The 27,389-nt window shown below is 37.7% G+C and overlaps 1 protein-coding gene across 2 annotated transcripts; it reads right to left on the bottom strand.

Moving 5' to 3' along the window:
- Nucleotides 1–7,158: 7,158 nt before the first annotated feature.
- On the bottom strand, nt 7,159–21,209 carry LOC143846786 (LOB domain-containing protein 22-like). Of its 2 annotated transcripts, none has more exons than XM_077355350.1 (3): nt 20,498–21,209; nt 9,443–9,554; nt 7,159–7,749 (listed from the first exon to the last, which is right to left on the bottom strand). In XM_077355350.1, exons 1-3 carry the CDS (start codon nt 21,145–21,147, stop codon nt 7,615–7,617), a joined length of 897 nt encoding a protein of 298 aa, XP_077211465.1. In that variant the 5' UTR covers nt 21,148–21,209; the 3' UTR covers nt 7,159–7,614. The 2 variants fall into 2 exon arrangements, with proteins under 2 accessions (XP_077211465.1, XP_077211466.1); XM_077355351.1 differs by having other exon boundaries at nt 9,443–9,551.
- Between the last annotated feature and the right edge of the window lie 6,180 nt (nt 21,210–27,389).

Genomic DNA, 27,389 nt, shown 5'->3' with positions numbered 1-27,389 from the left:
ATTCCGGCGATATTCGAAGAGGTGGAGATAAATGTGGGGGATTTTCCTATAGAGGATATGATGTTCAAAGACGTGATGAAGAGACTAGAGGACGAGATTAACGGCGTGGATAAGATATCATCCGTTTTTAGTGTTGTCAACGGTGGCGATGATACTTGTGGGCCCCTCGTGGATATAGGTGGGCTAGATAGTTTGGATATGGTGGGACCCGTTGCCGGTCCGGCAGTGACGACAACGGCAACGACGGTGACCGTAAACAATACGGCCGAGCCGGTGGCCGGAGAGAAGCTTCCGTTTGTTTTGGAAGAGGAGGAGCTTTTCTGGCCGTTGGATGATATTCCCGGCGGTGAGGTTGTTGGTGAGCCGGAGGACGGCGATTGGATGACCCGTGTCCTTAGTGGGTCCCCCTTTGTGTTTGAGGAGTAAAGCCATAGTGGGCCCCACCTTAGGCTCTTAGGGTTTTGCCTTTTTGAAGTATATAATATGAAATGGGGTTTTTTAATCTTGTTAGTTACTGTTGTTGTGTGTTGTTTTTTCACAGAAGGGGGGAATAGACAGTTTAATTTTGGGTTTTTTTTTTTTCTTGGATGTCTTTTGTCGGTGTTTTCTCTTGAAAGCTTTGAATGCTTTCAGCTTCTACTTTAAAATAGATATTTTTCTGCTTGTAGCTTCACAGTATTGTTTCAGAGTATTTCCCTGTTCTCTTTTGCCATTTTATCAGGTTTTATTAGGGACATGATATTTCACGCCTCTGTAGTACGCATTCGCCCCCTTTTAACGTGAACACTGGGCAACTTTAACGCTTTTTGACGTCAAATCTCGTTAAAAGAGGACGAATACGTACTGCAGAGGGGTGAAAATATCATCTCCCTTTTATTATTATGTTTTGGTGGGATTTTTTGAGAGAGAAAAAGCATAATTCTCTAGATATCCGGGCAAAGTCTCACCATTTTTTATAGTTTTTTACTTTGATTTTATAGCGAGGAGATATGGGTTACACATCAATAGACATGCAATGATTAACTAGGAGGGAGACATTCCCGTTGGTCTCAGGGATTTCAATGCTACTTTGCAACCAAACAAGGGTTTTGTTAACATGACACCCAAATGCAAGTTTTTGTGCAAATAAACATATCCTAAGGTTAAGGTTGGGATAGGATCCGGCTTAGATGTAGTTACAGAATCAACATGAGCATCCTATAATCATGGTTTTAAATTTCAGCCAAAATCCTAAATTTCGGCCTGAAATTTCTGATTTCAGTTGAGACCGAAACCGAAATTTAGTGAAATCTGAAATACTGAGTTTTACAAACTTCGGCCAAAATTTGGTAAATAATTTATTTTTAATATTATTACCGAATTTCAACTGAAATTTTGGGATTTAAGCCGAAATTTCCGTTTTGGCAAAGGCTGACATAAACCGAAATTTAAAACCATGCCCATAATCTATTGGAGACATCTAACCTGTTAAACCGATTATTGGACTGAAAATTAAGTTTAGGCTCTTAGACTGTGACAGGTTGACAGCCAATTGTGAGATCCAAACCAATTATTGCACGGCCTCAAGGTCAATCGACTATGAGTCTAAAACAATTATTGCACTCAAAATTAAACAATTAAGCATAATTTTGTGTTCAATAATTGCTTTTGGACTCAGTTGATTGTCATTACGAATAGGGGCTTATTAAATAATTGGTTTTTGACTAACAATAGGTTCTCAAAATCTATAACTAACATGGATGTATGAAAATATCAAAAGAATTGACTAGAGACCATGGTTTGAAATTCTGGTTTCGGCATATATTTCGGACCTAGCTGACACTAAAATTTCAGCCAAAATTCAGTAAAGACGTGCGAAATATTGGTTTTTTGGGCTGAAATTATTGAACTTTCGTCCGAAATTTCAGTATTTTCGGCTGAAATTTTTTAAAGGAATAAAAAAGGGAAAATTATTTTAAAAATGTGAAAAGTTGCTGAAATTATGAATCAAAGGCAAACTTCTCAAAACCATGAGAAAGGGGTGTCAAGTACATTAGAAGATGTTTTAGGACAAGAATACCCATCTCTGTCTTTTCCCTCCACCTTTTTAGGAACGGATCCTAATGCACTTCACCAACCCTTTTCACCTTTTTATCTTCTTCTTCCCCAAACTAAAACTCCACTGCTGTTGTCATTTACAGTGCTCTCTTTGTTTGCTTACATGTTTGTTTTGACCTCTCTCTCTGGAGTAAAACTCATTTTTAACCTACACAAATGGTAGGGTTAGAATGATCCTATGAAGCTGATTTTTTAGGCATACCCTATCTATATGAGGGCCTATCAAATGAATGCTTTGGATCATCCAAACAATGTGGCCCACCTATGTTTGTGAGGTCTAGCTCGTATAAGCTTATATGAGCTCTAGCACACAAACATTAGAGAGAAAGATGTAAGGGAGGGTGAGAAAGTTGTGAGGGTGTAAAAGGTTTGGGGGAGGAGAGAGAGTATGTGTGTGTCTATACCGGTTCTTGTTCATGAGTTTTTAAATGGGGCTCGTGGTACCACTAATTTCTTTTTTTTATTAGCTAGAGGGGTTACACAGACCCCAAACCAGATACAGAGCAGAAAAAGAAAAAATTACAATCGAAGATACAATGTACCTTCAACATCCTCTTTGACAATGGAATGAAGAGGAGGGGTAACAGAACGGTTCTCAATACAAGCCCCTTTGATAGGGCAATCTGTCTTTGAGAGGAAGTCAGCTGCTCGATTAGCTTCACGCCAGACATGGGAAACTTTCCAAGAGGAAAAGCTATCAAGAATCGTATGGAAATTAGCCAGAGATGGTCTTCTTCGCCAGGGACATTTGCTGCAACCATTGATAACATTTATAGCTAGCAGGGAATCCGGTTCGATCCACAAGTTTTCAATGTGCTGAGATGAGGCAATAGTTGCACCATGGAAAATAGCCTCCAATTCCAGCTCTTAAATTGTCATGAGCTCCTTAGGCAATGAGAACACTATTTGAACAGAGCCATTTGGCTTACGAATAAGCCCTCCAATAGAAGCACTGGAGTCTATCAAGGAAGCATCACAATTTAGCTTCATGACTTGCTCTTGAGGGGGAATCCAGCATCAGTGCTTTTCATCTTTTTGAATTTTGAACAGAGGGAGATTCAACTCTTTTGATAACGACAGAGCAGCTTGGGAGCAAACACTATTAAGCCCAAGAAAGATGCATCTTTCTCTGATATTGATTAGGATCCGATTGAGAATGGATTGCTTGTGGGTTGGGGAGACTAAAAAAAAAAAAAAAAACACCATCAAATAGCCTAAACCTTGATAGCATTGAAAACTAGTTTGCACTTCTATGTTTTGAGGTTTTTCTTCAGTTAAGTTCGTGGCTCTATAGTTGAAGGCTGATGGCTTTTACAAGCAATTATCGTATGTATAAGCTTACTCTGAGAAATGGGACGCATCTTGTGTTGGAGATTTTCAAAATGTTTTGGGTAAATTCAAAATATTTGAAAGTGTTTTATCAAAATAAAATAGAAATTAAAACAGATTTTCAAATAGGACAGGTCGACTGCGAAGGTTCGGTCAACCTCGGATTGGAATCTGAAAATGTATATGATTTCCAGAAAGGTATGGCTGGTAAACCGCGGTAGCCCGGTTGACCACAGTTCTTTGGATCGGAAAAAATAAAAAGACCAGAAGCATATCGGTGGGCGACCGCGGCTGCAAGAAAATCTATCCGTTGGGAGAAATATGGACACATCTTTTTGCGAACTATCACCACCGACTCCTTAAAGAGTTTTTTATTTTATTTGGTTTGCGTTTAAAGTTTGGTTTATCAGTAGCTATATTAGGCAAGTTAAGAAGAGTTTGTTTTTATCTGGACTTCTAGAAGATAAGGCCATTTTATCTCTAACTTGGTTGTGGTTACCAAGTGAGATTAAACTATCTTAATGTACTTAAATACTTGAATCGTGTGAATAAACATAGTAGTGCCTATTCAAGTTTTTATCTTGGCAGAGAGTGCTTCACGTTTTAGCAGAGTGCTGTTTTCACTGTTTGCGTTTTGTGCATATAATCTCTCTCTCTCTTCAATAGTGTGTTGTCTTTCTTCTTCTTAGAATACCAAAGAGGGGTTCACAAGTGGTATCGAGCGGGTTGTTCGATCGGAACCGGTTTGTTCTTTTGTTTGCTTCGAGGGGATATCGAAGTGGAAATACTGATTTGTTCTTTGGTTGCTTCGAGGTGATATCGAGGTTGGAAGAAGAGACGACGGAAAGTGTTGGTATGTAGGCGGGAATTGAAAAGCTCCACAATACCAATTACATCTATTGGAAGTCGTGTTTGGAATCGTATCTTCAAGGCCAGGATCTATTGGAGATAGTGAATGGTAGCGACACCGAAACACTAGTAGAGGGAGGAGTGGATACACTACAGAAGTGGAAGATCCGTACCGGAAAAGCATTGTACTTATTGAAGGTGTCAATACAGAATGAGTTGATTGAGCATATTAGAGATGCGAAAACTCTGAAAGAAGCATGGGAGGCACTCTCATGTCTCTTTTCACGGGCGAACGATGCACGGTTGCAATTCTTGGAGAACGAGATTGGCTCATTAACACAAGGTAATTTATCAGTTTCTGATTATTTTATAAAAGCTAAAAACCGTGTAATGAGATATCTCAATTAGATGAGGAGTCTAAGATTAGTGAAAGCCGGATGCGGAGAATGATTATCCGTGGCTTGAGGCCCGAGTTTAGCGGATTTATCACCGCTATACGTGGTTGGCCAGCTCAACCGTCTCTCCTGGAGTTGGAGATTCTCTTGGTTAATCAAGAGATGTTAGCCAGGCAGATGGCCGGATTATCTGTGAAAGAAAGTGAGTAAGCGCTTATGGTGAATAGCAAGCGGAAGTGGCAGAAAAATAAGAAGCCGAAGGATGGCTATAGGAAAGGTGATCGAGCTAATAATAACGAAAAATCACAAGAAAAACCTGATTTTTTATTGCTATGGATGTGGCAAGCCTGGTCATATTAGAAGAAATTGTCGGGCTAAGATTGAGACCGATGATGGGAATGTTATCATCGAATCCAAAGACAAGGAGAATGATGACGATGGTGAATGGGACATGCAAGCTTCTTTTGCATTTGATGTGGCGGTGGAAGAGACTGCTACGGAATATGACTTTGAGGGGGAGGTTTCTTTTGCACTGAGTGTTGCAGAATCCCCTGTTGTGAAAAGTCAAGTGTGTGCAACAGGTTCTTCAGGAAAGAAGACTATTGACTACGAGAACAATTGGTTGATTGATTCAGGATGGTCCTACCACATGACTGAAAACCGGAATAAGTTTATGTGGTTGCGGAAATATGATGGAAATGATTTGTCTTAAAGAATAATGAATGAGCAGTAATATTGCTGTTGCCGCTCTCTTAAATGCTATTCGTTAAGATAGTGTAAAGGGTGATGTTGAACTTAAATTCCTGCACTTGTGAATTCTAATAACTGGCTGGATGATACTTTTCATAAGCAAGGTTGGGATTCTCCATTCCAGTTAAGTGGCTTGTATTTGTTAAGAGGGGAAAACAACAATGATATCCCTTGAATTTCAGTGGGCAATCACCACATCCTTATGGCAGAATTCTGTCATATGCCATGACTGTTTCCATGTCCTTTTCATGCACATTTGAAAACAGATGAAAGCCTTACTCCTTAATCTCACTAATTTCCAAAGCCCTTTATCAATAGTAAAAACATAGATGTTGTTTTGGTTAAAACAATCTTATTAACAGTTGATAAAAACAACAGACCAATGTGATGTCCACAAAGCCTCAAATAGGACGCTCTCAGTTTTTGGTGGGATCAATTGTGTGTGGAATTTAGCATGTAAAGGTATATCTTAGAAAACAGTCCCAATAGCGAGGATTCTATAACTGGAAACCATTAACTGTACGTGACTGAGCAGTGAAGAAATTTTTCTCATCTCAGTTGAAATACAGTGACAAGGATTCTGAATTTGACAACTCTCTACAACAATATTGAAAAAAAAAAAAAAAACATTCACCTAAGGCTAAAGGTTTAAATCCATTTCATAGGGTCTACTCTCAAGCCAACAGCCAAGAGTCTCTTAGTTTGAGTAACAATTGTAAGGTCGGAGATTTGTAGGACATTCCAACCAAATTATAATCGGCTTAAGGGAAATTTCTATATGCAGGAATCGCAAAATTTCTGCTCAACTGAGAGCTAGCAACCAGGGATATGAACCAGTCCATATCTGACTAGCAGGCAAGCTCTAATTCCATTCAGTACTTCAAGCAAATGATTTAAAGGCATGATTTTCGCTCTCCTACACTGATTAGGACTGGTCATTTATTATTAATGAATACCCATCCCAATTCTAGCATATCACGTTCAGGTCCAGATCTAACTTCTTTTACAACCCACGAGCTATTAATACTTCACTAACAGTTCATATAATCAATTCATCTAAGGAACTTGTAGGTGCCGCTCATCACACAAAAATTCTATTCAGACCTGATGCAAGGGGAGAAGATGTAGCTGGCTTTAAGAGTGACGCTGGCTCAAAGACAACCTAGACTATTTTCTTGTCCACAACAGATCCAGATGCAGGACAATTATTGGGGTTCCACGCAAAAGCAAAGATCCCACATCGGAAAAAGTGAGGTGATGTGGATGGGCTTATAAGGACTTGGGCATCCTCCCCTCAACAGTTAGCTTTTTAGGGGTGAGTTCGACCTGGGGCGTGGTAGCTCCCTTGTGCCTCCGAGGATGGAAAAGTCTCTCAGGGAAAATCTTGGTAACCCAAGTGTGCCTCCGAGGACAGAAAAATCTTTCCACGTTACTCCCGCGTGGAGGGGCGAGATTATTAATGGACAACTCGAGGGCATCCTAATATCATCTCTATGTTTTGAATTCGGAATTCATCTTGGTACTCAAGGCGGCACCTAAAATTTTATTGATAGAAATAAAGACGTACAAGAGGAGGGCATGCCACATTGCCACATTACCTCTAAAAACCCATACAAAATACAAGAAACCACGCCACAATATAAAATATTTATCTAACTTGAACATTGGTAATACCGATTTTGACATCATTTCTATAAACAAAAAGAAAAGAAATAGCCTCTTCACACGTTAACAATAATTCAGTAATTTACTCTTTATTTTTTGCTTTTTTTTCTCAAAATAGCAAAACTATTTTGGGATTTGTTCGGTTCCACACACAGTTAGGTAGCCCTCAAAAGAAAATGATATAGGGGATATGACTGTGAAATCTAGAGAATATCAGTGATAAATAGACCCCCATATATCTTAAATTGACTAGTGCTTAGAGAGAAAGAGAGAGGAGAGAGAGACATGGGGGTCGATTTATCACTGCCCACAGTAATGTAGAACATTATATCAGACAACTGCCATTGTCATGGTCCCGCTGAATTGGCACTCGTGCAAAAGATTGAGGATTAATGGGATGAGACTGACTGGATGAAGGGCCAAGAATAATCCAATCAAAAGTTTCTCAACAGATCCGATCATGTACACAAGCCACAAGTGAGCCTTAATATGTAGGGGTGTCAACGGATCCACTTCGGATATGATCCACCTATGCCTCACTCAGGATCCATTCAAATCCCTTATCGGTAAGATGAGATTCGGAGTGTTCCTTGTATCCTACTTCACTTGTCTTGGTCACGATCCATTTCAAATCGGACCGTCCGCTGGAGAGTCCTAGTAGGTCCTACACACGTTGTGTGCACAGTTAAAATTCTCAAAAGAGGGTGAGGGCTAGTTGCAGCAGCAAAGCAGATTAGGGAAATAATGTCAATGCTTAGAGAAGGAAGAGAAGAGGGTGAGTCAAGACATGAGACAGATGAATGACAAGATATTAAAAATAGCAATTGCTCGGAAAATGGGCGAATTAGTTTTACTAAAATACCCTTGAAATAACACAATGTTACAAAAATTGGAGGGTATTTCATAAAATAATATAATAATATCGGATTTAGGATGCTCAAGCGGGCAAAGTTCATGTGTGAGATAAGGTGACACATCATATGGTCCTGAATTTTCACATAAAATAAAAGGGAGATAAAAATCGAGAGAGACCTTCTGAAATCTCCCTTAATCTGAATTTCTAAACCTCAATTCCCAGACTAATTTGCACATTATGCATAGTAATCGACAACCGTGATTTAGGCGACGTGTTGGAAATTACTTCCAACAATTTCATGAATACCAATAATGTTTGAAAAATAGATGAATACCAATTATGTTTGAAAAATATATTATTTTGACATAAATCATGTTTAAGGCATTTTCAAAATATACATACAATTCTTAAAATTACTTAAACGACATTTTATAATTTTTAATTTTCCAAAAGATCATAGATACCACTTATTACATAAGGGAATTGCTAGGACATTTCGTAAAAGTGAATGAAGACAAAACCTGCTGAAAAGTGATCCTGTGTGGCTGCTCTGAGAGCATGTGCGGAATGGCTTTTGCAAAATGCCCTAGCAAATCCCATTAAATAATTAGACATTTTTGTGAGGAGGAGTTGGTGTACTATTTTGAAACTTTTTTGAGATCTTGATAAACAAGTTTAGCCCCACTTCAAGAACTTTAAATGACTTGTTAGATATATTTTAATAAGGGGCGATGATAAATTCGCTTCACTTTCACATTAAAAATCGTTTTAAGCCTGCCACATATCCTCCTTTAAAGGGGTGCGAATTAACCTACATGGGGTGCTGATTTATCATTGCCCTTAACAAATTAGGTATTTATAAGGAAAATCCATTAACAAAAACAAAAACGACGACTCACTGAGACTCTTGTGTAAGACATCCATGATTAGCTTCCATTTTTGTTGAACCATAATAGGATAGGTGTCTAATATGAGTTTGATTCTCGTTTAACACCTTCCGACCCTGTATACTGATCTCAAACTTCCTAGAAATCTTAGAACAATGTGTTCCACAAATAGTTATTGGGTGCTAGACCGTGATCTCGTTGGCGAGTCTATCAAAGGAAGAGTCTCTAGAACCAAAGGCTGAAAACCCTCCCTACCTTATATAATTTCCCCATTGTCCACTCTTTTGAGATGGCGGGATTCCATGTACCAATGATGAGGCAACCATACATGCATTTTGACCCAAAAAAAGGGCTTTACATCCATCAAAATGCACCCTGGGTGGGGTGGAAGAGGGGATGCAACCAAACCAGGCCCAGATGAAATGCAGTAGATTCAATAACAATTAAGGTGCTGCCCGGGGTTCTAAAAAGATGAAGTGCAGTGGGGATTATTTGAAAGAGATACAAAAGAAAGTCAAACAACTCAAAATAACAACTCAAAAATGATACATGTGAAAGGATGAAAGATGTGCTGTAACACAAATAAAGGGAATCCCCCAAAGATAAAATCATACTTGGGAAGTATTGCAGTTTGTGAGTGTTAAAAAAGAGGCCACACCCTTCAAATCATGCTCTTGATCATGTTCCGAGGACTCTTGCTCTTCTTTTACAGCCATCCTGCTGCTGCTGAAAGTCAAAAGACATAGATTTATAGAAGAAAAGAAAAAACGAGAGATCCAAAAACAAATGGAATTCGAGAGACATTCGTTTAGTACATAAACAAGCATGAAAATATGGCTAGATAGGCATGTCTGTCCCATCACAAGCAATGAAAGGAAATGGTTTAGGTTCTTAATTTGTACAAGGCCATTATATTAAGAACAGTAATCTTGTTATAAGTTCACAACGTAGATCATAATTTCCCTTTTTTCTTCTTCTTTTAAGAGCTTATCTTTAAAGAAATATATTGTAACAGTATCAATATAATGGCAAGAGTAATGCTCGGGAGACCGAGAGTATGAACGAAAAGGGGACCGAACAAATGGGTTTTGGCCACAACATCAAAGTGACATAATCCCATCCCTTAGGAATTGTTGAGTCTGAAAAAATTGTAATTTTTTAATCTTAATTGCGATACAAATCTCCAATGATTGGTCTCGGTAAAAATTGAGTTTATTCATATATAGTCAATTGAGAAAGCCAATTGAAAAAATTCAATAGAGAAATCATTTAAGTTGTGCAACAAATAAGAGATTTTTTGTAATCCTAGGATAATAGATAAACTCTTATACCATCACCCATGAGCTGGCACCTGATCAAATCTCTAGTGCAAATTACACTATTACTTTAGAAGAGGTTGATCGAAAGTCATATAACTTGTAGCTTCAGAGTTCGAAATATATTGAGAATCAAAAGGATGGTTGATCGCCTACCATGGTTTAAGATGTAATCATGCAAAATTTTAGACAAGTTGTTGTGAAAAGCAGTATAACCAAAATCACACTTCATTCTTCATAACTCAACAATCAAGCACATAGTTCTATAAAGGTTGATGTTTTAATGTAATTTATCATTGATCATAAATTAATAGTATGATGCACTCATGCCATTAATAGGATACGTCACAAAACTGGAATCAGAAACCCTGTGATCGATGGTTTCTGAATAAGAAACTGTATATAATGGAGGTATTCGATAATTGATTTAGTTTTGAATCGTTAATATGAGATTAATGAGCTTGAGATTGTTGGAGAAACAACTCATGTATTGCGTCTCAAATGGTTTTAAGGCATGGAGAGATCAAGGACTTGAGCTACAAGTTCCTCAATAAGGGTTGTGCTAATTCAATATTCGACAAAGTGATTATTTATCCTGTAAGCTATAAGTTGGAATTAGGTAGGGTTGGTGATGAAGTAAATCTTCCCACAGTCATTGAAAAAATTTAAGAATAATATGAATAACAACTGGAGAGCCATTGAAAAAAGACAATAACTGGCACATCCATAAATTATGAAGAACTATGGTATAAGAGGAGTAGGAGTAGGAGTAGAAGACCCAAGAGGAGAGCCAAGGAGTTAGACCAAGAGGGTTGAAAATATCAATCATGTGTAAGATACGGGGAATCTAATTCCTACAAAATTAGGACTCACTCTTCTGCTCCATAAGATTTATTTTGCTTGAGTTATTAAGTCAAGTTGCTAGGGCCTACATCTTTTATTTCTTCCAATTTATAATTTAAATTAGTTCATTTATGTGATGGGAGCCAGGTCTATTACTTTCTTTGAGTCAAGTTATGTGAGGTGGAGTCCATTGTGTTTAAGTTGTATGTCATTTAAAGTTTAAGTCACTTAGTATTTAGAGTGCTATGAAGTGAAATCTTGAAGAAAAACTCAAGGTCGATAATAATGCTTTTTTGAAGACGGTTGGGTTGCCATAAGTTGTTGGTAATCGAAGATGAGAACTCGGGGGCCAGTTCTTTTCAAGAAAGGTAACTTGTATAATATATCAGCCCGACAACATTGAAGAAATTGAAGAATGACATTAACAACAACTAGAGCATCCAAAGATTATAATGAACTATGATAGAAGAGGAAGAGGAGCTGAAAAAATTCTGAGAGCAAGAGGGGTGGAAATATAAAGCCATGTGCAAGAGAAGCACAATGCACATATGGCAGTACATTTCCTTGCACGTTAGCTCATCAACATGCCTTGATATTATCTAGTCATCATCTTAGGCATTAGATTTAGTTTTTTTATTGGACTATTTGGACCTGTGTTACTTTCTTTTTAGATAGTATTTTATTTGATTTATTAGCATTTTATTTAGAATAGATGTGGAAACATCCACACCAGCCTATGGCACACTTTACCTCATTTTTCATGACTTATCCTTTTAAACCTTTCGCTTATAGTGTTCTATCCTTGGCCTACTTATTTCTTATTTGTTATTGGTTAAACTCCCCAATCAAAGCCCTTTTAAAATATATTTTTAACCTATTGGTCAAATATAAAGTCCCATGACTTAAACTCAATCCCTTCATATATATATATATATATATATATATATATATATATATATATATATACTTTGAACGGCCACCTAAAACTCCCCTCTTTTTTCTTCCCTAATCCTATCCTCAACTATCCTTCTTCCCTTCTTTCATCATCTTCTACACGATCCATCGCAAACATCCTCTTCCATTCTTACAATTACCCCCTCCACTCCTCTTGGTATTCCTATTTTTTGTCATTTTCTCCCCTTTTCTCTTCACCATTCATGATTAGGTTTATAAACCACTTTGGATGTTGAAATTTTCTAGATCTTGATCTTGTTCTTTTTTTTCATCATGATCTCTTATTTATCTTGATCGTTCATGGGTACCTCTTTTCCTCCTTCTGGTGATCACTTGCCCAGTACGACATCACAAGTATGGATCCATCATATTTCTTTCATTGGCCTATCTACATCACCCTTTTCAGCTCTTCTAACCACTTAACTATCTAATGCGGGTACTTAAGAGGGAAGAAGAAGAAAAATAGAAATCAAGAACACAACAAGAGAAGAAGGAGAAAATGGGAGCAAAGCTCAACCCAATTGATATTCTATCAATTACATAAGTTAATCAACATCCAAAATCCCCTCTAAAGATGGTTTCTAACTCTTTAAATAAAAGAAAACCAAAGCAAATTCATTCAAGCTCCTCCACTAGCTAGCTTAGGGGCTAACATAACATTAATTGCATTGGAACTCACTAACTTTGACTGTTTTGGGAACCCAAAGACACAGTCCACAAAAACTGACATAACTTTCTACCCTCTTGTCCAATTTTTGAGCAGAAATACTTGTTGGAAAGATCTCAAAGAGACCTACAACTTTGTAGTTTATGACTTTCCATAATTCTAACATTTAGAGGTCCAAAAAATAAATTCAAAAAATAGGTCAGCAACATTACTGCAGGAATGCACCTTGGAACTCCACCAAAAACACTTAGGCTTGACATGGCTGCTATGTTGGCACTACATCACTATCACATTATTTTCCCCAACTCATCTCTCTTCATTGTCCTTAACTCTTACCACACACTCACCCTTGTAACTAGCTCACAATCCATCACACCTTTGTTTGGCAATAATTAGATATTTTTTTAATATATCTGGTTTGTTTAATAGATCAGATTGGATATCTAATTTTCTTGTTTAGTAATCTTATCTCTCTGATTTAAAAATTATTATATGAAACCCGCTTGAGTAATTGGGTTGGTGAAATAATTATAAGGCTTTGAATCTTTGTAAAAATTTTGCAGGCATTTGATTACTACTCGTTCTTTATCTTGTTATAAGAAAATATGATGTTGTTTTATTGATGTTAGAACCTATTTGAAGTTAGAACCTATGGGGGCACGGTATCTGAGCTCAACCTCAGATAGCTTATCTGTGCTAGCCACTATAAATACACCATCTCCCATGTTGTTTGACTCATCCAACCCATTCATTTTATAAAACCTGACATAGATAGGATCTTCCTAAGAAACCATCCCCATACAATCATCCTAACCGTTATATCTGTACAAGCACAAAATGGACCCATTTTCTAGACGTCCATTTTAAACCTCCACAAATCAACACTTACCATGATTCTATGGAGATGATTACTTAGGGCCAGCCTATCTATGTTAGGTCCTATAGAATCAATATGTAACATAACCCAAACAACATAGGCACCCACCTTATTTAGAGTCTGTAACTCAAATAAGCTATCTGAGCTTGAGCTCAGATACCATTTACCTTATATATATATATATATATATATATATATATATATATATATATATATATATATATATATATGAGGAAAGGGTTGCTGCTAACGTTAGCAGCTAAGCTTAGCTACTGACGTTAGCATAAAATAAGGTCGGGCCCACATTGTTGGGGGATCCAAAGCATTCATTTGGAAGGCCCATTCATGGATAGGGTGTGTACCAAAAATCAGCTCAATTGGATCATCTTAGGGCGTCCATTTGTGGGGTGAAAAAATGAGCAGATTAGTGGACAAACAGTATCCGTCTATTTTCAACCTCACAAATGGACATCCTATGATGATCCTATGAAGCTGATTTTTGGTACACACCCCATCCATGATGGGGCCTTTCAAATGAATGCTCAGGATCACCCCAACAATGTGGCCCCACCCTTGTTTTATGCTAATGTTAGCAGCAACCCTTTTATCTCTCTCTCTCTCTCTCTCTCTCTCTCTCTCTATATATATATATATATATATATATATATATATATATATGAGAATAGAGTTCCTAAGGTGTCACCTCATATAGCTTATATGAGGTGGCGCTTAAAAACATAAGGGGCCCACTTTGTTTGGGGTAATCCAAACCACTCATTTGAAAGGCCCTTAGATGGATATGGTGCCTACAAAAAATCAGGTCCATAGGATCATCCTAACCCTTCCATTTATGGAGGTAAAAAATGGGCATATTTATGGAGGTTTATACCCATCCATTTCAACCTCCACAAATGGAAGGGTTAGGATGATCCTATGAAGTTGATTTTTTGGGCACACCCTATCTATGTGAGGGCCTATCAAATGAATGCTTTGGATCATCCAAACAAAGTGGGCCCCTTTTGTTTTTAAGCGCCACCTCATATAAGCTATATGAGGTGACACCTTAGGAACTCTATTCTCTCTCTCTCTCTCTCTCTCTCTCTCTCTCTCTCTCTCTCTCTCTCTCTCTCTCTCTCTATATATATATATATATATATATATATATATATATATATATATATATATATATATATATATATATATATAAACAAATTATAAACAAATAAGAGAATAATAAAACAACCAATTATTCATTTTTTCATCTAGACTCATTAATTTAAATAGAAATTATCATGATTATTTATTCAATATCATAATAGGGATTGTTTTCTAAAATACTTGCCATATTCTAAATAGGTATTTCCCATCCAAATCTATGAATATTGGAAAATAATCGTAAAAATAACAAAAGACACATGTTCATATCAATTCTCAAAGAAGGAGCCTGCTAATAGAGCTAGGGATATGAAGTTGATGCCAATTTGAGTTGTCTTTATGACTTAGGAGCGTGGTTCTATTCTCCTGAAGTGTTGCATGCTCTCTTACGGCTACAATAATTAAAGATGGTTTCTACCTGAGAAGAACCTCATACCTCTTTTGACCCTTGAATTCTTGAGTGGTGCCCATACCCTCAAGCACATGCATTATGCTTGACTGGTCCAAACTAGTTCGATTTGTTCGAACTCTTCCTCCTTCATTGTCTTCTTGTTTCTCACAAGAGGGTTTTTGGACTTCTTCTAATAAAGAAGGGGAATGGAATCTTTTGATACAAAATTTTTTTTTCTTTTATACAAAACTTAATTAGGATTGGGGTTGAGCCTCTTAGCTCAACTGATAAAGATTGTTCTTTCACCCTCAAGTCGGGGGTTCGATCCCTACTTACCTAACAAAAGAAAAACTTAATGAGGATAAATCACGTGAATCATATAAATTGTATGCTTTTGTAAGATTCAAGCAAAAATTTGGAGATTCATGCAAAATAAGATTCAGCCATGGGATTCAATTGAAATCCATAATATTTGATTTGAATCGTAAATCATAAGATTTTGAAAACAATGTGGGTAGTTATACCCATCTCTACTCTTCTCCTGTCATGAATTACCCAAGTAGTTATACTCGTCTCTCATCTTCTTTGTCATGTGTCACTTTGGTACTTATACTCATCTCTCCTCTTGTCATGTGTCACCCATGTAGTTATACACATCTCTCATCTTCTATTAATAGTCACCCAAGTAGTTTTGCTCATCTCTCCTCTTCTCTTGTCATGTGTCACCCTTGTAGTTATGCCCATCTCTCTAAAAATTTTGCAGTCATTTGATTACAACTTGCTATTCATTTTCTTATAAGAATGTATGATGCTAGTTTATTCAAGTTGGAACCTATCTAAGATCCGAAAGTTCTTAGCAAATAACTTGTGAACGTTAGGCTTTCACCATGCCTCCATCTTTAGTCTCCACCAACAGGTACACTCTAGTGTCATCTCTTATGGCCCCTTGCCATATTAGGTTTACTCTACCACAAAGCTTCACAAATCTTTTTTTTATGGGCATCTCTTTAGTGTCACTGGAAAGCCAACCCTCTCATTATATCAAAGCTCTCTGGACATATGATAATCACATTATTCGACTACCTAACACTGCAAAAGACAATGTCTACCTTTTCATCTACCACTTCTGAACTTAAATCGAAATCGTAGGTTGAACGGCAGGTGCCACACGACGACTGCTCTTTTACTTCTAGCGCCTAGGAGATCCACTGAGCAACACTAGCACCTTCTTTGAAAGAGAAAACTCTACTCATGACACTTCGAGGTAGAGGAGTACATGCCACCAAGCCTCTCTTCTTTACTGCCTTGCTCTCAAAGCAGCACATGCCACATGTCTAGCTCAATGATGTATCACACAATATTGGGAAAGCTCAGCATCTACATTTCAGAAAGAATCTCCCGCATTAGCTTTTCTTGGCCCCTTGTCATTCTTATATGAAAGTATTTTTTCTCAATCAAAGATTATCAAGTTGTAAGTTGTCACAACTTGGCCAACATTTAGCACAAGTCAAATTTGCTGCAAAGGTGATAAGGTTTCCATTCTCTTGTGCCTCTACACTTGAGATGGACCAATTATCACAATCATTGCCACATCACTGCCACCAAGTGCTGACACATTTGATATCATTACCTGCACCAAAATGCGAGCTTCACCTTTGATAGCCTCGGATATGGTCATGCCAACACCCAACTGTGCAAGCTTGCAAGGTCTCTCTCTCTCTCTCTCTCTCTCTCTCTCTCTCTCTCTCTCTCTCTCTCTCTCTCTCTCTCCACATTTTCTACTCGATCAAGTAGATAACGTTATCTACTCCGTCGACATAAACATAGTGTGCCTACATTATTTGGATGATCCAATGCATTCATTTGATAGGCCCTGACATAGATAGGGGGTGCCCAAAAAAATCAGCTCCATAGCATCATCCTAACACTTTGATTTGTGGAGGTTAAGAATGGACAGATTTGTGGATGTTTATATCTGTCCATTTTAACCTCTATGAATCGAAGGGTTGGGATGATCCAATGGAGCAGATTTTTTTGGGCACACCTTATCTATGTCAGGGCCCATCAAATGAATGGTTTGCATCACCCAAACAATGTGGGCCCCGCTGTATTTTTGGCTGATCTAGTAGATAACATATCACTTGATCGAGTAGAAACATCTCTCTCTCCATATATATATATATATATATGAGGAAAGGGTTCCTGCTAACGTTAGCAGCTAAGCCGTTAGAATAAAACAAGGGTGGGGCCACATTGTTGGGGTGATCCTAAGCATTCATTTGAAAGGCCCCATCATGGATGGGGTGTGTACCAAAAATCAGCTTCATTGGATCATCACAGGATGTCCATTTGTGGGGGTGAAAATGGACAAATACTGTTTGTCCACTAATCTGCCAATTTCTTCACCCCACAAATGGACACCCTAAGATGATCTAATGGAGCTGATTTTTTGTTGACACCCTATCTATAAAAGGGCCTTCCAAATGAATGATTTGGATTCCCCCAACAATGAGGGCCCGACCTTAAGCTAACGTTAGCAGCTAAGCTTAGCTGCTAATGTTAGCATGAACCCTTTCCTCTCTCTCTCTCTCTCTCTCTCTCTCTCTCTCTCTCTCTCTCTCTCTATATATATATATATATATATATATATATATATATATATATATATATATATATATATATATGTGTGTGTGTGTGTGTGTGTGTGTGTGTGTGTGTGTGTGTGTGTGTGTTAGGGGTGTAAACGAGCCGAGCCGAGCCGAGCTTGGCCAGGCTCGGCTCGGCTCGTTAAGCTCATAAGTGAGGCTCGGCTCGGGCTCGGGCTCGGGCTCGGGCTCGAACCAGGCTCGGCTCGGCTCGGCTCGGCCAGGCTCGCGAGCCTTACCGAGCTTGGGTTATATTATGTTCACACCCCACATCTTCCCTGGACAGCCCTACTAGTGTAATTTGACTACTTTTTTTACACTATGGGGGGTGGTCCTAGTAACAAATGGGGTTCCAAAAATGAAGTGACATATTTTGCCCCCCCTTTAACTCCATGGACAACCCTTTTAATGTATATATTAATATATAATATATATATTTAAATATATTAAATTCTTAACGAGCTTTAACGAGTCGAGCCGAGCCGAGCCTGGCCTAACTCGGGCTCGGCTCATTAAGCTTAACGAGCCGGCTCGGCTCGGCTCGGCTCGTTAAGGATTCGAGCCGAGCTCGAGCCGAGCTTTTTTCGAGCCGAGATCGAGCGAGCCTCCGAGCCCGAGCCAAAATTGACACCCTTAGTGTGTGTGTAAGCCCACTTTTGAGGGAGTTTTTCCGTGAATGAAAAGTGAAGAGTTTTTTCTTAGATTTTTTTGTCTGCAACTTTGTTCTTTTCTTTTCTGTAGATCTTGTAGACTTCTAGGATTCACGATGCTATCATAGTATCTCGGTTAACGAGAAAGCTCGTCAAATTACTCTTTATGCCATTGATATAAGACAGTGATAAGCATGGCTAGTGATATTTGTGGAGTTGATGGTTCATTGCTCAGTTATAAGGATAGCTATTACACCGGTACTTTGCCATGAATTTTTTAGAAGGAAATATCCTGATATAGTCAAATTAATGAAGTTGATAAACCTAATCGGTTGGTTTTGTTCAACCTTGGATAAACCTGTGCTCTATAGTATACCGTACTTCACTACTGTGCAGGATGGCTAATTTGATCTGTACAAGACATCAAAGAATTGACTTATAGTTGTAATTAACTAAGGTATGATCTTTTTTTTTACAAAAAAAATTTAAGCTATTGATTCTTGAACTTTTTGAGTGTTTAATTTTGAAGAATCATATTTGGAGATAGTTATTAATCCTAAATTCATAAAATTACTAGTTAATTCAATTTTAATTATATGAGTTGTTGAGGCATAATTGGGAAGTTATCTCGAAGTTTCATAACATTTCTCCATCTTAAGGCTTTGGGTATTATCTTCTAAAGCAGTTAGTATCAGAGCATCTATAATTAGATCTGTTCTATATTATTTGGTATCAGATCCATAGTAGGATCGGTCCCGCAACATTTGGCTTGCATCTTTAACTGAGCCTAGACTTTTTATAACTTGGGAAATTGATCCATCAGTGTATCTGATTAAATCAGAGCTAATGAGGATTAGTTCAATCTAATCTCTATAGATGACGTCGTTGGTACCATCTAATCTAACAGACACTGAATTGATAATAGGGAGAGGAAATGTTAGGGCAAAGGAGACAGAAGTGATGCAAAGGGAACAAGAAGAGGAGAAGATTCAAAGTGATGATCATAATGCTAAAGAAAACAGTTAGAGGAGATCACAATGGCAATGAGGAGGAGAGAATCAGAAGTGTGTGTGTGTGTGTGTGTGTGTGTGTGTGTGTGTGTGAGAGAGAGAGAGAGAGAGAGAGAGAGAGAGAGAGTACAAAAATTATACAAGGTCCTTGGCTTTGGGGACACCTACTAATAACTCAATGTAAAATATCACTTTTGAAAAAAATACATTTATATTTGCAAATTAATATTTAGAATAAAGAAGTTACCATAACTCATCATAGAAACAAAAAGGTATAGAACATGGAGGTAATTTGATAGATTATTGGAGTACAAAAAGAACAGTAAACTATACATTCATTATGGAATAGGGGTTACTGCTCAAAAGTCATTTGATTTCCTATAAACTAGGAATGGTTTTCTTTTCCAGGAAATTATTCTTTTGAAAACACTAATAAATGAGTACAAGTTCAATTTTTCATTCCTTTCTTTTTCCTCTCTGTGTCTCACTTATTTCCTTCTCCACACTCTCTTTTCTTCTTCTTTTAAAGAAAGTAAGCTTTGAGCCCTCGATCTCAGAATCATATGTTTGAAATCATGGTCAATAGTTTAAAGGCAACACCCAAAAACTGCTGCTGAAAATCTAACCATTTTTGTTTCGGTAAGTTGCCATTTTTATAGCATAAAGGAAGATGTCTTTTTTATTTTACTAAAATCAAAATGGTATATAGGGTTCGAATTATGGAAGTTCCTATATTAGAAAAGTCTTTCTCGCTTTCTCTAAAGTAAAAAAAAAAAACCTATTAGATTAGTAATTTTACTAAATGGTCTATTAAAGGATGATTAAAATAGTAATTTTATGATTTATTTACAAAAATTAGTAAAGATCATGAATCCCCCATCCAAACACAAATCAAACTACTCATAAAATAAATCACTTTATGAATACACATTTGTCTTAATTGTGTGAATCAAGACAAATCTTTTTCCTTATTGCCTTCTATTTTTCAAGGTTTTCAATCTTTTGTTTTGCAAAAGTATGATTATATGCATAGACACATCCATAATTAACAAGTTATATGTATTTAGTAACATCCTATAAGCCTGGTGATGTGAAGATTCTTGGTGATGTTGATGATGAAGAAAAATTAAAAAAACTAAAACTAAAAGAAATAGAATAAACCTGCATGGGAATGATTCTTCAAGAAACGCTTGTTTTCCATTCAATTCTTGTTTGATAGCCTCACATTCATCAACGAATTCCGGTCTCATCATATGAATAGAAGAAGAAGATGAAGAGGGGTGGATGAAATTCTTGTTGGCATGCGGTAATATATGAAGATCTGAAAACTGATTCCCCATCATGTGAAGATCTGAATAATGATAACTCTGCTGTTGTTGCTGTTGCTGTTGATGATAGATCGGATGATTATTATAAGCATTCAAAGAAGATTGTTCTTGACTCCGAGCTTGATCTCTACAAATCTGAAGCTGTCGATTTACAAGTTGTAATTCCGCGGAATAATTATCGATCTGCCGTTGAAGTTCAACTATGATTTTGTAAGATCCGCCGACGGGATCTCTAGCACGAGCATCGGATTCGAAAATAATAGATTTCATTGCTTCTGGTTTTTGCACAGGGGCTAAATGTTTGATAATTTTGAGAATGTTACTCACACCGAAAAGCTTATGTGCGTTGAGAAATTGGCGTTGTTGGTCAGGTGGGAAATAAGGGGCTAGAACACATTGAGGAGCGCATTTTCTTCTCTGATATTTACACGCAGCGCAAGCCTGGGTGCCGGAGCCGGAGCCATTGCCACCCCTCACGCTCATTTTTTAACAGTCTCCGCTGCTTTTACGTCCTTTTTTTTCTATTTAGGAGAGAATATTAAGGAGAGATAACAATAAAAAGAGAAAGGGTGGGAGAGAGAGAGAGAGGAGAATAAGAAGGAGATCTCAACCGATTTTTTCTTATATTGCGGGCTATAAATCCGGAAGACTCATGGAGAGGCTTCAAATTAAAGATTTTTCAACCCTTTTTTTACTTTAGACAGCCCCTTGTAGTGTAAAAGAGAATTTACTATTTTACACAAGAGCAGTTGTTCCGAGTAAAAAAATGGGGAGGATATATTACTTCCCAATCTTTTTTGTTAGTTATCGTAAGATTGTTGTGATATTATGGGATATTGTTTTTATGAGCTGTCCCCAATTTAAGATTCTATACACCCTTTATCTCTTTAACCTCTGCGAATGAAGGTTAAGGATAAGTTTTGAACTTTTATAAGGTAGGGAAATGATAAATGCGCCCCTCTGATGGGTGTCCCTAGTAATGAAAAGAGGCTTGTTTGATACATCCACGCCTTTTGATTACTTGGGACACCCTGACGTGAAGTACATCAGTCCTTTGGAGTCATTGATGCACGGCTGCTGGGTGTCCCAAGTAACTTAGAGGGGAGGATCTATCACTTATTCTTTTGCACGGCATCTATGTATATAAAGAGGAGGGGGAGTTTTACTATTTTTAATCACCTTTAAGAAGGGATTTGCTAGGCAATCTGGGGTGAAGTCATCTGGCTGCTGACTTTTGCATGAGAGAAGCAACCTCAAATGAAATAAGTGGATAGGACAAAGTCTGCTGAAAAGTATTCTTGCTTGGCTCTTCTCTTGTGCAAAAGTTAGGCTAGCCACAAAATGTCTTCCGGCAAAATTCCTTAAAAATCCCTTCTAAAAAAATATTGGAGATTTGCTAGCGTCCATCGCAGAAGGCATTTCACGGATGGATGGTCTGTTGCATCTGACAGCAGCCACACAGGCTCACTTTTGAACAGAGTTTGCCTTCATTCACGAGTTGGCTCAACAGACCATCTGCGAAATGCCTTCTGCAATGGACGCTAGCAAATCCCAAAATACTGATACCCGCACCAACCATAATTTTAGAACGGGGAAGTCACCTTATTTGACTTGTTTTAACCAGCACGCTATTACAATTTCCAAAAATCACTAAGCAGCAAATTAGTGTAGAACAAGGTGATTAACCCCATTATCAATACATGGTCGCCCGGATATCAATAGCCTTATAAAAACTCTTTTAGACATCCTATAGAAACTAACACTTCCAACTTTTATATGTTATTTGCTTGTTGTAGGAATATATTGTTCGATGATCCAATCTATTTGCCACTACGTAAATAATTAATCACTGCTGAAAATCATGTCCATATGTTGACGATCCTTACCTTCCAAGTGGTTACGGAATATTAGGTCCATGAGTTTTTATAGGATGTGTGCGTGTGAAGTCTGGTATCTTTTGAAAAATAGAGTGGCCCACTTCAAAGGATGATCCAAACCGTTTTTTTGATAGAGTGGGGTTCACATTATTTGATGATCCAAAATTATTCATTTGTTAGTCCGTCCTGCATATGATGTTCTTTAAGCACTCCACTCTCGATTTTGTAGTTCTTATTATACCACACCATCCGTTATACTCAAGGTTTTAAATTTCTGTTCCAGTACCGATTTCAGACCCCACCGAAATCCGAAATTTTGGGCTGAAATTTGGTATTTTGGCTTGACTTTTTTTAAAATAAAAAATGGCATTAAATCGAAATTTCTGACCGAAATTTGGAATTTCGCAAAATTTCCAATTTCAGGAAATTTCGGTTTCTGTCCCCACAGAAATCCGAAATTTATCCGAAATTTAGGATTTCGGTCGAAATTTAAAACCGTGGTTATACTATGGGAGGGATTTGCCAGCCTCCTTCACAGGAAGCACCTTCGAGCCCGTACTTTGCATGTGATGACAGCTACTGTACTGAATAAGACAAAATCTGTCAAAAGTCAACATAGATGGCTGTCATCACATGCAAAGGTCGGGCGCGGAGGTACTTTCTACAAAGGATGCTAGCAAATTAATAGGATATCTTTTTATAAAAGTAGGGCTGTTCGATTTGTATAGGTTTCTAAGTACCCCTCCATCGTATCACACCACTGTACATGGGAAGGTTAGGATATTTTTGGGGCGTGATTATTTGATTCGACTAATCCATGAGTTGAACTCCTACTGTAACTTTTATGCATGGTTTTAAATTTCGACCGAAATCTTCGGTGGGGACCGAAACCGGTATTTGGCGAAATTAAATTTTTCGCCATTTATCAAATTTCGGCCGGAATTTCGGTAATTTTGGTCCGAAATTTCTGAAAATGCAATTTTTATTTTAAAAAAAAAAACGTTACAAAATTTCAGCCGAAATTTAGGTTTTCCGAATGTCCGAAACGGTTACCGAAACCGAAATTTTAAACCACGCTTTTATGCACGGCATATGCATTACTAGTATTGCTGGCATACATGTTTAAAATGGTGGGCCCCACCCCATCAAAACATGGGGCTTTAAATCTTTGAGCAAGGTAGGCCCCACCCATGCTTTTCAAAATGAACTGTATAGCCCGCACCATAGGATGAGCTACCATCAACAACTCATCCGCAGGATCCTCAATCGAGAAAAGCTAGTTGAGGGGAAGGGCCACAACGTAAATAGGTTGTCCTAAAAAATCATTTCCATAGGATGATCGTAGCCCTCCGATCTAAAGAGAAACTGCATATTGTGGAAACCTCTATATATTATATGATTGTGATCATCCTATGGAAATGATTTTGGGGGAACAATTCATTTACGTTGTTGCCCAACAAATGGACGGCTTGCATAATCCTTTGGTGTGGACCATGTTAAAGAATTTGAGGGTAATGTTGGTGATAGAAAACAGAAACTGTTGCTTCAAGGCATGATATCACTTTCCTTAAGACAAGATTCGCCCCCACCAGTAGTGTGCAAAGGGGATCCGCGAATTGCCTCCAAGATACAATGAAGCTAGTAGGGAAGCCCTACTAATGTTTGATGACGCTTCGCACTAGCGGAATCAAACCCGAAATGCCCTTCTGAAATTTCAAGCCTTACAGAAATTTCCAGATACTGTTTCTACAGAAGAAAAGTATCTAGAACAGTAAATTAACAAAAGAAAATTAGTATGTAGAAATACTTGGGGATTTTGAAAGAATGTAGAAGAGAATTTAAAGTCTGTTAGAATTGCCAATTCGTTTCTGTAATGAAATGACCGAATTCTGCACATTTTATAGACCACCTGGTGTCTTTTCTGTGTGAAAAAACACCTCTACAAGGCACCTTTCTAGAAGTTTGAAATCTAACAGTTACATCGTACTCATTTGATATTGAATGGTCCTGATCGATCTTAGAAGTAACTGTTGGCCCAACCCAACCGAACCATTCGGTACTGGGCTTGATGAGCCTACGAACCATTCTGTCCACCCATCCAACCGGTCCACCTTCATCTTGATCAAACGGTCCAGATCAAATCTGAAAAAATTAAAGGCTCCAATCGCTCCTCGCGACATTGCATACTTGCGAAGTGCAAAGTGCGCCTAAAAAGCGCCAATAAAGCGTCACTATGCGTCCTATTGCCCACGCCGCGCGTGCGTGTGCGAACGGTGCGTTGCACCGTCCCGCGGGTCCAACCATGGGTTCAACCCAATGTGCAATCAAACAAGTAGTAGAGAAGTGTAATGCTTTATAAGCCATTCTCTTTTCTTTCTCTCATTCGGAACGGAACTATATTTTCAACTACACTTCTACATCCTTTTTGTAAAAAGCAAATCTTTCCAAGAAAACGTTTTCTTTTTCCCAATCGCTATTGAGAAAATATTTTCCAAAAACACTAAAACATGGCAAAATATAAGATTTTGAAAATCCAAAATCACTAACAATCCCCCACCATTTTCAAAATCAAAGAAAATTTTCTCATCAGGCTTGAAAATCTTATGTATAGATGAAGGTATCTCTCAATTTGAACATTCACTTAGTGAAGACACATCAAAGTCAACCAGAATTGCATAGTAAACATATCTTTGACCTAGTTATTCTATTTAGTTAACCGGACACGTTTCACACACAAGATTTCACCTCTTTGGGCAATTTCTAAAAAACCGACACATGTACTGGCCTTGTGTCTATATCTTGGTTTCATGAGCACTCTAGAGACTAGCCAGGTCTTATATGAAGCGGCACCACTCCCACACTCACATAGGTAGGCTTATCAAGAGTGCCCCTGTAACTAAAACACTCCAACACTATGTTATAAGCCTATTAAGAGTTTAAACACTCGGTCTTCTCCTTTTAAACATTACAGGTTCCAAGCACTTTACCTTGGGATGGCTAATAATACATATTATAGTGCTTGTAATCACTCCATATGATGTACTTGGACTCATTGAACTCAAGACTTAATGTTTATTCAAGTGTTGAGTTGAGGTTCCATCATTGGTGACTATTGGTTAATGGCTTGAACCCCATCCCTAATGATATTTTACACACCAGATCTCTTGCAAGAGCTTTAGTGAATGGATCGGCCAAGTTTTGGCTCTATCTCACAAAATCAATAGTTACTACTCCATTAGTAAGTAACTCTCTTATAATACTATGTCTAAGTCCTATATGTTTGGACTTACCATTATAAACATGATTATATGCCCTTGATTGTGTGACCTGACTATCACAGTGGACATAAATCGATGGCATTGGTTTAGGCCATAACGGAATTTCCAATAACAAATTCTGAAGCCATTCCGCCTCTTTACTACTTCCATAGTTGAAGTTGTTATACATGTCTGTTTCTTAGAGGTCCAGGAGGCTGCTCCCCCACCAAGGGTGAAAATTCACCCACTGGTTGATAAATGGTCTATACGCTCAGTTATCCAACTAGCATCAGTGTATCCTTCTACTACAGTTGGATACCCACTATAACATAAAATATAGTTTATAGTTTTCTTTAAGTATTTTAAAACTCTATAGACTGCATTCCAATGATAAAAACTAGGATTACTGGTAAACCTACTAAGTTTACCTACAACAAATGCTATGTCTGACCTAGTATAAGTCATAGCATACATAAGGCTACCAATCACACTAACATACCCTAGTTGAGAAATAGTCCTACCAGAATTAAGATACAACTTCATATTTGGGTCAAAAGGTGTTGAAATGGGTGAACAATCAAAATGGTTAAACTTTTTGAGAACTTTCTCAATATAATGTGATTGTGTTAGAATCAAACCATTATCATGTCTATGATTCTGATATCCAAAATCACATCAGCTTCACCCATGTCTTTTATATCAAAGTTTTGAGAAAGCAATGATTTAATACTTTGAATGCTTTCAATGTCGGTACTAAATATTAACATGTCATCAACATATAAACAAATAACAACACTTTTGGCACCCTTAAAGTTACTATACACACATTTATCTGACTCATGAATCCTATAACCATTTGACACTAAGACTTCATCAAATCTTTCATGCCATTGTTTAGGGGCTTTCTTAAGGCCATACAAAGATTTGATTAGCTTACATACTTTATGCTCTTGGCATGGCAGAATAAATCCTTCAGGTTGTTCCATATACACTTCTTCATCAAGTTCACCATTTAAGAATGCGGTTTTAACATCCATATGGTGAATGTGAAGTTTGTATATGGAAGCAAGAGCAATCAACACTCTAATGGTAGATATCCTAGCAACTGGTGCATATGTGTCAAAGTAATCAATACCGGATTTTTTGAGTAAACCCTTTGGCAACTAACCTTACCTTAAACTTTTCTACGGTCCCATCTACTTTACTCTTCTTCTTGAAGATCCATTTACATCCTATAGGTTTAGACCCAGGTGGTAGATCAACCAAAATCCAAGTTTTATTACCCATAATAGAATTCATTTCGTCATTAATTGCTTCTTTCCAAAAAACAATGTTTTACATAACATTGCCAAATGTTATCTTGACCACAATGTAGGATTGATTTTCTTAAGATATGCATAAGCTTGCTTATCTAGCTTCTCCATCTCTACCATGTGCCTCTGAAATTCAATCGGAGTGCTAGCATATGCTGCTGCCCACATAGTATCATTCAAAATCTTACCCTTGAACTCCGCCTTAAAGTTGTTATACATATGCCTGACACAAGATCTGTGGTCCGTATTTGACAAGATATCTTCAAGAGTTTCAACCA

This window comes from Tasmannia lanceolata, unplaced genomic scaffold (genome assembly GCF_043159265.1).
Source record: "Tasmannia lanceolata isolate RefF3 unplaced genomic scaffold, GAP_Taslan_0.1 ptg000015l, whole genome shotgun sequence".
Taxonomy (NCBI): domain Eukaryota; kingdom Viridiplantae; phylum Streptophyta; class Magnoliopsida; order Canellales; family Winteraceae; genus Tasmannia; species Tasmannia lanceolata.
The sequence above is the reverse complement of the archived record's forward strand: the minus strand, read 5'-3'. Positions and strand labels throughout refer to the sequence as shown.